The following is a 12,669-nucleotide window of genomic DNA, read 5'->3' on the forward strand; positions in this document are numbered from 1 at the left end:
AATTATTGTTTAGGCATGTACATTTATCAGCAGTTATCGCAACAACATTTGCTTTTGCTATACAATTTTCAGAAATGGATATATTTGGGGGTTGGTACCGGTATAATTATTGTACAGCAAGTATGTTACAAATAACCTGTTTAAAGCTTTTAGTTGGTGTACATGTATATATTCCGTGTATGTGATATCAAAAATAATTGCCTAGTCATCACTCTGTAAGTCAAACGATACATGACATTTCTACTGCCCATTTTTCAAGTAAAATATTCAAAAGTGCCTTACAATAAGGAAGTTCATTGAAAGTGAAATTTTTACTGCAGCATTTCATGCATACTCATGAGGTCCCATACTAAACAGTCTTCCTATTAAAGCAAATTAATATGCATATTACGTACTGTGTAACACAGTACAAATGTACAAAGTTCAACAGTTGACACCCAAGGCCAAGTTCGGGCAAGGACCATTAGTCGACTAGTGGTTGATATGTGACATACCTTACGCCTGCGCACTAATAGCAAAGTGCGAACGTCTCTAGTCGAACGCAGGTCAAAATGTCATTGCAAAACGTCTGGCTCCTGGCTCCCTGCTGTACGTTATGAACACGCGCGGCTATGGTTACCAGCAAAGCAACCAACCCCAGTAGGTTGGTTCCAAATAGTCGACTAGCGTAGTTAACCATCGTCGACTAGACAGAGTTCGGGCAAGCGTTAGTCGACCAATGGTTAACTATAGTCCTTGCGCGAACTTGCCCTGTAATGTTACCATATCTTGGAAACAGCAATGCAGCAATAATTTATCATTGTTCACCCAAGGAGAAGCAGCTGATGAATACTGTACACTGGTAGTTCATTTAGAAACGAAATGTACCTCTGTGAACATCTTTGGTCAAGCATAGAGCTAAAAGTTAGTTGTTGTTAACTTATTTCTGTAACGTCACTCTATTGTTAAAGTGTAGATTTCTACGAATCTGCACTGTACAGTGCATTATTTTTCGAATCTACACCTACCGGTAACTGTAGATTATTTTAAGAATTTAAAGTTTTTGTTGTGAATAGCATCTGCAAACAATGTATAAATGGGACTTAGAGGCATTCTGGTAATGGTTCACTTTAAAATGACAAGAATTGGAAATTTCAGTTGTACACTGTACTTAAAAAAAGTTTGTATTCTAATTCTTATTTTATATGTTTTCATATTTATTTTCTATATTTTTATGTTTAAACTTAAACTTAATTCTTTATCGTTTGTCTTAAAATGTACATTATAAAAAATCCAATGGATATCCCTTTGTTAAAGTTTATGTTCAATTAAACCATTAAATTTCAGTTACATGTAATTATTTCCTGTTTTCCAAAGTAATGTATTTTCCGAACAAATATATTTCCTGTGGTGAGTAAGATGGCCATATTGGGATTACATATGTGGGCAAAACTCCTCAGAGCAATCCCGTAAAACATGGCATCGAAAGCATTGAATAGTTTTCAGAATCCAGTATAATCCTCAAATTACCGGTAGGTTTTGCCCTTCACCGATGTTTCTTTAAACACTGAATACTCAGTGTGTTACCTCCCGAGTGAAAGTTGGAAAATATCACTTGGGTGGGACTCGAACCCACGACCTCCTGCTTTCTAGTGCAGATGTCTTACCACTCAACCACTGAGCTAACGGGATCGGTTGGCCGGTTCGAATCTGATGTACATAGCAGCGGGTACCGCATAAACCATTATAAGATGGAACTTTGCGTCGGGGTGATATAAATCAAATTAGGTTTTGTCCTTCACCGACGTTTTTTTAAACACTGAATACTCAGTGTGTTACCTCCCGAGTGAAAGTTGGAAAAAATCCTGTAGTATAATCCTGTATAATCCTGTAGCTGTAACATAGCTGTAAGTGTAAGTGTACAGACAATGACAACAGAGGTGGCATGCAGTCATGATGGTTGTGAAAATTATATTTGTAAATTTATACATTATGTAAGACAATTTCTGCTTTCGAAAATGCTTTCAAAAATAAATGTCTACATGTACTTTCAAAAATGCATTCTTCTGAATGTGTAGGTTTAAGTTTGACAAAAAACCTATTTTGATTTAAGGCGGAAGAAAAAAAACCTATAGATACATGTACATTTTAATAAGGCAAATAATTTGACATTATTTTTAATTAAATATTCTAATTTTAAGGAAGAAAAACAGGCTGAATAAACATGATAAAGATTGAGCTAGACAAAAAAAGTATTGGAAGGGGGGACTTTCTTTTTTGGTTGAGTGTAGTACACAGGCGTAATTCAATTGATTTTCATGACGTTTCACCACAGAAGTTTTCACTAATTTCAAACTTCCGTAGCCCCTCCAGGAATACCCAAGGAAGATGACGGATAACCACGGATGCACTAACCCTAACCCTGCCAGACGCAGCACAGTGCATCAGGTGGAAAAGTCTGGTGCACTTTGATGCATTCAGCTACCAACACCACTGCATACATTACCACTTCTGAGACAATGAGAACTAGCCCCATAGAACAATGCCACAGTTGTATCCTGCTGCGTTGGGGGACCACAGACTCTGAGGCAGTGTGGCCTTGAGACTTTTGCCTGATGGATCTTGCTGCACTGGGCAGGCTTGTCATTTAGACAAGTGTTGCATGTTGCTGCGTTTGGCAGGGTTTCTAGCCAAAATACCCTGGAGGGTTAGGGCTAAGGATGAATACGGTACTCCTACAGTTTATAACGAATTTCAAACCGCAGACATCCGTAGCTCCAAACCGTAAATGTGTGACTAGGGCTTTTAGTTTCATTTGTATCCACCAAGTTGCTTATTTGAGGCAGAGGGTGTCATCTTGTGTGGTTGCTTTTTTCAGAGAGGGAATGCAATCTCACTATCTGTTCATAGAAAGGGCCCCAGAACATGAATAGCAATCTAACCTTAAATTCACCAACAAAACATCCTCGGAAATTTGTCGATGTTTCAACTTTTTGGAACGTTTTGTCAATTGTTCCACATTTTGACCAAAAAAGTATATTGTATGAATGGTAATAAAAACGTGATGGAGCAGTTTCAAACGTCTGGTTTCAAACCAAGTAGGGGCCTGGTCACTGATAATGACTGAAGCCGAAAATATATCGTGACTATGGAAAAATCATTGACAAAAATGACAAAAATACGCCGTGACACAATGACAAGGTGACAAAGAGAATGGTAACTATGACGATGTCCAATTACAACGACAACGGCCATGCAATCATGATGACTGTGGAAAGGACAATGAAATGCATTACCATGGTAAATTCTAGGATGAAGTTGAGAATGGTGACAATTGCGCAATAATAATAATAAGGATGAAATCAATGACAACAATGATGACGATGCAGACAATGAAAATAAAAACAATGTCAATGGCATGTCGTTAAATACTTACATATCTGACCACAGCCTCTTTGCCCGCCAGTCTTCTGAACTGTTCTCTAGCGGCATCAAGGTCCATGCCATGATTCTGCCGACTACTGCCAAAATGCTCATCATTCCTGTCAGGAACAAAAGTAAAACACAGACATAAATCCCGTTTGAATCCAGTAAATTACTGACATCACAGACAACCGAAACACCAAAATCCCAAGTCTGATCAAAAGTAATCTCACAAGTCCATTCTCAAGCCAAGTAACAAATCAATCAAAAGTAAATCACAAGTAAAGGTTAGAAGCAATGCGGTCGGTCAGTCGTGGTGCCTTCCGCTTGCCAGCAGACCTGGACAATCAGAGATCTCCAACCTTGTCTGTTTTGTGCTGCGGTATGAACAATTAAAAATAATAATGTCTTTGTCACAGTATATTTGGGTACTTTGTGACTTGATTTGGGACTGATTGACTTGTGATGAACTTGATTGGTCACCCTCTGGCTTGATAACAAGAATTCAAAAAACAGAAAGTAAAATTGTTGAACAAAATAGTTGGAATTTTTAATTTTTGACTGAAAAGTTTTGATTTTTTGACCAAAAAGTCAAAATTTATGAATGGGAATAAATATGTGCTTGGTCGGTATTAAACACTATGTTTAAGACTGGTTGGAGTCTGAAATACTATTAGTCACCCTCGGTAAGATAAAAGTAGTCCAGACTCCAACCAGTCTTAAAAACAGTGTTTAATACTGACCAAGCACATATTTATTCCCATTCATAAATACCTTTTTGGTCAAAAAATCAAAAACTTTTCGGTCCAAAAGTCAAAACAAGTCAAAAATTAAAAATTCCAACGATTTTGTTCAATAATTTTACTTTCTGTTTTTTTGAAACACCCCTCTAGCTATAAAATAGAGTGTCCAGCTCGAGATTAAGATGTAAACAACTCCTTTTATGGAAATTGGTGCACGCGGCACGTACTTCGCGATGACGCACAGATGCAGCTGTGGTGAGTGTGTTGTGAATCTAGGACTATGAAATACTGACTCACTGGTAGTACTGAGCATGCCTACGTGAGAATTGTGAACGTTCAACCAGTAACACAGTAAAAGGCATAATTTCATAGGAGTCCAAATTTCACGCGACACTGGAAAAGTGATCTGATACACCGTGCCCTCTGGAGACGTGTGTACAATAGGGAACAAAAGATTGTATACGTCTCCACAGGGCAATTTCTATAGATGAATACGTCTCCACAAGGTTATCACGAAATAGATATATGGATTTTACTCAAAAACTAGGAATTTCCAAGGTGGGTTGATCTGTCACAAATGGAAGAGTTTTAGAAAAGGGATCTACAAGTCCAAATTTTAGCCAAGGAAATTTATTCTGGTTAAAATAAGAGCATTTTGAAACGTCACTTTCAAACTCGAAAACTTTACTACACCAGAACAAAGAAATGTCTCCACAAGGATACACATTTCAGTATGTGTGTTTAAGACCAGCCAGCTATGTCTTTATCATCCGTTTAAGACCTGCCATGTGACGAGCTCTCGACCAATGGGAATGGGTAATCTGTCTTAGTTATTTATGAATGGCAGTTTAAACCCACCAATGTGACAGGCTCTCGATCGGTAAGAAAAGGTATTAACCGTCCCAGGTATATATTTATGAATAAAACAGTACATGTGAATTGGGTTATCTCAACATGGCAATTTTTGAAAATCAAAATGTTCTAGAAAACTTTGAGCACATGACCCACTTGACCCAATAACGGAGACAAATTTGACTAACGTTTTGAGGAAGGAAGCGTTCAGGCATGCAGCTGATGAGAAGACTTCTTCTATGGAGCTCATGACGGGCTCTGAGAGACTCTCTGTGGAGGATGCTGCCTCTAAGGTATCCATGAAGACCGCATCAATGGTTGCTATGTGATTATCGATGGGTATCTCTCGATGGTCCACAACATCTTCAGAAGCCTGGAAAGAGAAATCAATAGATCATGTAGATACAGTGGAGCACAGCTATAACGAACATCGTGGGATCCACAGAAAGTGTTCGTAATAACGATCGTTCGGTATAGCGATTTTGAACGGCCGGTACCCTCTGTTGACCAATAGCGAACCGGCATTTGTCACATCCCGCGGCCGCACGAGGAGTCGGAAACTTGAGCAATGGGTGGTGTTCCCTTTTATTCCTTGGGGAAATAATAGCCATCTATCACTCTTCAACATTCAAACACGATGTAACTATGGGTCCTTTGATGTTCGGGAATTAAAAGCGCACAAATAGTGTTAAATACATGTACAACCAGTAGATTTTGTTTAGTTGTTGACTTTATTTCAACAACAATGTTCGGTACTTTTTGTACAATAAAACCGGGAGCCAAGGATGATGTTTGGTATAACCGAATGTTTGGTATAGCGGTGTTCGGTATTGCAGCGTTCCACTGTACATGTAGTATATTGAGAAAACTTTTGAGAGCTCTATTTTTGTTCATGTCCCATCTCCGACCTCATCTGCTGGAGATTGCCTTGCCCCAACAGAGGGAGGAGACCCCTCAACTACGTCGACACTGTATGCAATGATGTGAGCCAGCACGTTGATGTCATCACCACGGCCATGGCGGACAAGAGAGTCTGGAAGAGTTTGGTTTCATCCAACTCGGCTGCGGCCGCCCAATAATAACAAAATCTATACGCACATTCGTGCCAATTGTCTGAAACTGTACCTGGGGGAAGTACCGGTAAATAAACGACGCAACAAAAAAAGTTCTATAGCAACGGTTTAGCCTTAAGTGGGGTGTGTAAGCAACAAATCATTGGAAACCCAAGTCAAACTCATGTCAGAAAACTTTCAATTTTTCAGAGGCAAGCATGAAAGAATGGTGAATGCCGTTTTCATTTTTGTGGGCACACGTAAAAGAAAATCCCCAAAGAAATTTCACAAATTAATTCTATATCATATTTTATGTGGGTCCTACTCAACAACTAAACAATGTGCTCATGAAAAAATGTCACTCAGCAATCAATCATTTCTTTACTATCCCATTTCGAATCAGTAGGAAGCCGGCATAAAATGGAATGCTCAACTAAGCTGTTGGCTTAATGTCCATTGTTCATTACCTGCTCCTGCAAAACCCAGACAAAATTGAGAAGCGTCGTTTTTAGTTTGGCTAATAACTAACAATCCCTTAAAATATATTTCCGTTATGTCTTGCTAAATGAAATCAGTCCTCGGACGAGGATTGGTCTTGAAGCAGGGACTTGTCTGTAACTATAACCCTCCAGGGCATTTTGGTTAGAAACCCTGCCAAACGCAGCAACATGCAACACTTGTCTAAAATGACAAGCCTGCCCAGTGCAGCAAGATCCATCAGGTCAAAAGTCTCAAGGCCAAACTGCCTTACGCCGCGTTTACACTGGATCCTGCAAGGGGGGTTGAAGGAGGATCTAATCTGGCAAGGAGGATCGAAGGGGGTCGACAACAAGTGTAAACGTGAGGTGCATCGAGGTCTGATCCGGATCTGATCCACCTTTCTCAATCCCCCTTTTGGGAAAGATCAGATCCGGCAATTGGTGGATCTGATCCTGCAATGTTCGAGTGTAAGCGCAATGGGTGGATCAGACCCCGAAATATTTGACACAACTATCCAGTCAGCATAGAAAAGGACGTGAAAAATATTTTGCTTATTGATGAGCCGTGAGGGATGCGAATGCTGCGATGGTTCCCAACGCGGTTCTGTGCACAGTACATATGCGCGGTTGGTACTCGGCCGGAATCAATCGGTGTTTCGTCCATGTGCATGAAATTGGAGACTGTGTAAGGACGGGGCCCTGTTTCATTTTAGTCTTTAAAGTGTTTTGGTCACTCTAAAAAGATTTCTGCAACCTTAAGCAGTCTTTAATAAATTCTATGAAACCCTTTTTTGTAAATTTGAATATTACCCTCGGGCATGTCGGGTAGAAAAAAGTGATTTTCTTACACATTTTTCAGTTGATGCCAACGCAATTTAGCATCGCAGTCATTTTCATTTTGCGTTTGTCGTCTTCATCGCTATTTTACCCCCAAAGTTCCCTAAAAAAAAATTTAAGTTTCGTGAAGTTGGCCCCAGGTTTCATTTCAGCTCCTCATATATCCTGACTGGATTACTAGTTTACCTTTGCAAAAGTAGCAGCCAAGAAACAGTGATCTCCACCACTGAAGATCTCTCTCACTCTCCTCTCCTCCTTGGTTTCATCTTGGGTTTCTCCCGTCGTTCTCGTCCTCAATCCCCGACGTAATCTACCAAAGTCTGTATCGACCTCGTGGTTTGCGATATCATCTGTTTCCATTTCTTCAGCGCTGTCTTCGCCCGCCGACACTACCTCGGGTATCGACACTTCTTCGTTTAAGTCACTCTCCAGTTCCAATACGCCATGCTCATCATCAACATTTGATTGGAATTCCTTAAGTTTTTTCCTGTTTTGTTCACTCGGGGATTGTTCCGTGGATTTGTGGTGTTTGGGAGTTTCGTTGGGGAGATTGTTTTGGGTGGATGCCCCCTCCGCCCATGGGCCACTGATGTTGATCGGTGTACTCATGCTTCGTCTGTAGGCAGGCCGAGTAGTTGACTGTTGATGGCTGAGAAGTCCTAATGACAGGACACGGCCAGTCTTGGGGATGAATGCTAAGGTGTGGCATCTGGAGAGAGAAAGTTAGAACAATCAGGCCCATTTTCTCAGACCTATACAGTCATGTGGTTGCTAAGGCAAAGAGTCTGCCGTTGTTAAGCAAATATAATCCGATTACGTACTTAAACGCTATAGCAGAGCAGTGAAATTCATGCACCACCAAAAACATGGCCTTTTGAACATTGTGTTTCTCAGAAAATATGCTCAGCATGATTGAAATGTTAAATTATTAACGAAAGAAGAAATTCTAAACTTCATGTCAGTGAAAAAATCGCCATAATCGATGCTGAAATGTCAATACTGGTTACTAATATAGCTGACCTTCAAGTCTGAAAGAAATCGTTCGAAAACCTCCCCAAATCTATGTATTTATATCCATTTATAGGAATGTTCCAAATTGTTATTTCAGCATAATTTGTGAGAATCACGGCCAATGGAAGCCGGCAAAAAAGGGTGATATTTATCAATAAATAACTCAAGAAGCAGGCTTTTCTCCAAATTTTTACTGCACACCATAATAAGGATAGGAACCTTATTAATATTCGGGAGGCTTGAAAAGATTTACAGATATTGCAAACGCCAGTGTTACAACTTTAAAAAAATGCACGTAGCCAGGCCTATTTTTCCAATTTCAACGATAAGTAATGAACATATCACAACAATTTTTAGCACATACTTGGATCATTATAAGGGAAATAAATCCTGAAAGTTGCATGAAGATACAGTCTTCCAAACTGGAGAAATTAATTTTCAAAGATTAGGACTTTGGAGAGGTGGCTTGGACTCAATGTTTGATGACTCGAATACAAGCTTACCTATGACCTAGACTGAGTCATGATGTTTATTATGGTATGACGTACCTGCCACAGGCAATCTGAGTGACTTCACTCCCCATGAGCTCAAAGACTTTACAAGGGTTGATCTCATTGCTAGATGAACTATGACCTATGACCTAAACTGAGCCATGTTTATTATGGTATGACGTACCTGCCACAGGCAATCTGAGTGACTTCGCTCCCCATGAGCTCAAAGACTTTACGAGGGTTGATCTCGTTGCTAGATGAACTATGACCTAGCTGACGGTCCGCAGCTGCACCAAACGTAAACACACCTCCATCCTACAGAAATCACATTGAGAGGAAATTAAACACAAATCGTTTCAATTTTTAGGTTTTAGTAACACGAAAGGCATATAGCATCATATAGGTCGAGTTCAAGCTCAAGATCGGGCCCATTGAGATTGCCCTGATAATATCTGCAGCTGTTTGGCCAAACACAGTCAGCTTCCTGAGTCCTTACATCAGTACGTGGAGTCCCATGCCGCTCTACATTTCACAGACTAAATTACAGGAGCTGATTGCTGAGAGTGTAAGGCCAAAAGTGTAAGATGGTACCATCTTACAATGGGGGCGCTATTCAAATCCGAACAGCATGCACACGACATAGCAACACTATATAGCACAATAGTGCACAAATGCCGTTGAAAGTTGGAAAAAATAACTCGGGTGGGACTCGAACCCACGACCTCCTGCTTTTTAGTGCAGATGTCTTACCACTCGACCAGTCTTACCACTTGAAAGCAGGAGGTCGTGGGTTGAGTCCCACCCGAGTGATTTTTTTCCAACTTTCACTCGGGAGGTAACACACTGAGTATACAGTGTTTAAACGTCGGTAAAGGGCAAAACCTAATTTAACTTGAAAAGTGTTTAAGACCAGCCAGCCGCTCTTTATCAACCATTTAAAACTGGCCACATGACGGTCTCTCGACCAATAGGAATGGGTAAACTGGGTTGATATAGCTCATTAAAGTTTACTCATGAACTTTAACCCTAACTCCCAAGGCCTTTTTGCTAGGATGTTGCCTCAATCCTACAAAATCCTCAAATTGGCCTCATGGAAAAATAGCATATAGCCTCAATCCTGCAAATTCCTCCATTATTTTCAGAATATGGAGGGCTGACCACTGCAAAATCCTGTGGCAGTGACTGTCAATATGTTGAGGCTTGGCCAGTGACATCCTGGTGCAGTGCAGAGGATTTCAAGCTTAATCCAGGTCTATATTTATGTATGGCTGAGCAAAAACAAACAAAATCGGGCCCAAGACCTTGACAAAGTGCATGCTACGAAATCAGTAACACAATTTTGCCATGTTACCTCAATCCTTCAAATTCCTCCACTTTGGCAAAGAGGATTTTGAAGGATTCAGGGCGGTTAGGGTTAAGTATCAAGAATATGTCACTAGTTTTCTTCTGCAGGATCTAGGATTCAGGAACGGTTTATCAAGAGAGTAAAGATTAAACGTACACAATCTAGAACAGATCATCAATGGTAGCATGTACTTACAGCAGTCAGTGCAGCAGTGTGGTTCTTTCCACATGCAATGAACTTGACTTTTTGTGTACGTAGACTTTTCAAAAGTGTGGGCTGCGACCGATCTGTTCATTGGTGAAAAAAAGGAAAAAAAGTAAGAGTGGTTAAAAGCTTTCAAGAAATGGATGACTTTATTACAAATGCACAAATGACAAATGACATTTTCTACCTTCAAGCACGGTTATTCTACCTTCAAGCACGGTTATGATGAACATCCACGTACCTTTTGTGTCACTTACACCCAACTGTCCGCAATGATTGCGCCCCCAGCCGAATACCGTCCCCGAGACCGACACGACAAACGTGTGTGCCCCACCACCGGCGACCCGCATGACTGGTAACCCGTGAAGGGACGTGATCTCTGTGGGCTTTTCTACGTACTTGACCGAGGTGTGACCGAGACCTAGCTGACCGTATGTGTTGTCTCCCCAGACAAATAGCCTGCCTCCTAAAGAGAAAAATTACAAGAAAAAAATCAAAGATGACAAAAATATATGGATAGTTATAAAATGCTAACTGCAAAAGACTCCAGCTGCCCATAATATTGATCGCCGCATTAAAAATTTAACCCACGCGCTTTCTGTTCAACTTTTGACTGGCGCGGCACATAGTTGTAGCGAGTGTGTGTAAAACTTGATCGGCGAGTTTCAAATATTCATGTTCTTGGTCAAATGAAGTAACAAATAATCGAATACTAAATTATTCCAAACTGGACAGCCCTAACCGAGATCTGTATACAACTAATCTTACCGATCCCATAAGCTCGGTGGTCCAGTGGTAAGACGTCTGCACTAGAAAGCAGGAGGTCGTGGGTTCGAGTCCCACCCGAGTGATTTTTTCCAACTTTCACTCAGGAGATAGCACACTGAGTATACAGTGTTTATATGTCGGTGAAGGGCAAAACTAATATTGATTTACATCACCCGACGCAAACTCCTCTTATGAATAACTAATTCTACATCATTACAGAGGTACATTTTACTTGTATTTTAGTCAAATTAATCAGTTATCTTTTAAAATCAAGCAGAATCTGTGGCCGAGGCATTACAAAACAAACATTGACTGCTTTTACCTCGTGGTCTAGTAAAACTAGCCTGTGGAGTGTTCCATCTCCTTGGATATGCCTCGGGAAAACAAACTGTTTTAAAGATCAACTCAGAAGACTAGTTTTACCTCACCACTTGAAGCAGTCAATATTTGTACATTATCCCTCGTTAAAAATCACCCGGACAAAAACAAAAACAAGACTATATCAGATACCAAAGTTTCGACTCTTAACTCACGGCGTTTATACACTGGTACCCTGTACTGGTATTCGTACAAAGTACCAACCAAGAACGCTGTGCATTTTGCTTTTACCTTTGGTCAGGGCGACACAGTGGGCTCCACCACAAGCCACTTGAACGACATGATGCATTGATAATCGTTTCAGGAATCTGCAGGGAATACACCATATTGATAAAAAGAAAAGAAAAGGGCAAATACATTCTCGAGTCATACGCTTACGAAACTACTGACTGGAAACGCTAACAATTTCAAATGTACCGCGCTGCGAATTTGTCGACCATCTCCCACAATGCACTGGGAAAAATGAACTCTCTGGCAAACTCTTGGTGGCGCACTGCATTGTGAATCGCCCGAATTGGGTTAACAAATCTGCGCACGGCTTGTGCAGCATGTTCAGGGGCAGTTCCACCTCAAAATTGGTGGTTACTTTTGTACACCGGATAAGTCTATAATGCAAAATCTTTTATGGTTGTGTTTCCTGTCTTAAATGTCTGGAATGTATTCTTTGGCAATTTTGGGGGACTGGAAATGACTGTTACCCTGGTTACAGGACTCTGATTCATAAAAAAAAGTGGAGTCAGGATTGCAATTCAAAGTTGGAAATCAATTCTACCCGATTCCAACTTGGAGTCTCAATTCCCTGGGGTATGAGCTCCGTGCGCCAACAAAAGAGGGCGCCCTTTTACCTAGCAACGACGTCCCATGGGCGGGACATTTAGCTGGTTGACGCGCACCGTTCCAATTGTGTGTGATGTACGTACACCAGGGGATTTGTACTATGTACACGCAGTGGTACGGCCGTGCGTCGCGGCAAAATTGCAGTCGGGCAAGATGGCATCGGTTGGTCGCCCCCAACTGTACTTTGTTTGCCGGTGAGGGGGTACTTGTGAACGGAGTGGATGCAGCTTAATGCTGCCATAATTGGCGCGACCAGCTAAATCACACACA

The 12,669-nt window shown here is 40.9% G+C and overlaps 1 protein-coding gene across 2 annotated transcripts in view; it reads right to left on the reverse strand.

The window, feature by feature from the left end:
- Window positions 1-2,754: 2,754 nt before the first annotated feature.
- Window positions 2,755-12,669, reverse strand: part of LOC119731141 (probable E3 ubiquitin-protein ligase HERC4) — a 32,422-nt gene continuing 22,507 nt past the window's right edge. For both annotated transcript variants that reach the window (XM_038204170.1, XM_038204169.1), the window contains exons 4-10: window positions 11,794-11,870; window positions 10,658-10,882; window positions 10,408-10,499; window positions 9,052-9,182; window positions 7,552-8,074; window positions 5,186-5,370; window positions 2,755-3,521 (exon numbers count right to left, since the gene is read on the reverse strand). In XM_038204170.1, coding sequence (XP_038060098.1) covers window positions 3,404-3,521; window positions 5,186-5,370; window positions 7,552-8,074; window positions 9,052-9,182; window positions 10,408-10,499; window positions 10,658-10,882; window positions 11,794-11,870 — 1,351 coding nt within the window. In that variant the 3' untranslated portion in view covers window positions 2,755-3,403. The remainder of the gene's footprint in view (window positions 3,522-5,185; window positions 5,371-7,551; window positions 8,075-9,051; window positions 9,183-10,407; window positions 10,500-10,657; window positions 10,883-11,793; window positions 11,871-12,669) is intronic.

The sequence above is a fragment of the Patiria miniata genome, unplaced genomic scaffold, assembly GCF_015706575.1.
Source record: "Patiria miniata isolate m_02_andy unplaced genomic scaffold, ASM1570657v1 HiC_scaffold_23, whole genome shotgun sequence".
In the NCBI taxonomy this organism is placed as follows: Eukaryota; Metazoa; Echinodermata; class Asteroidea; order Valvatida; family Asterinidae; genus Patiria; species Patiria miniata.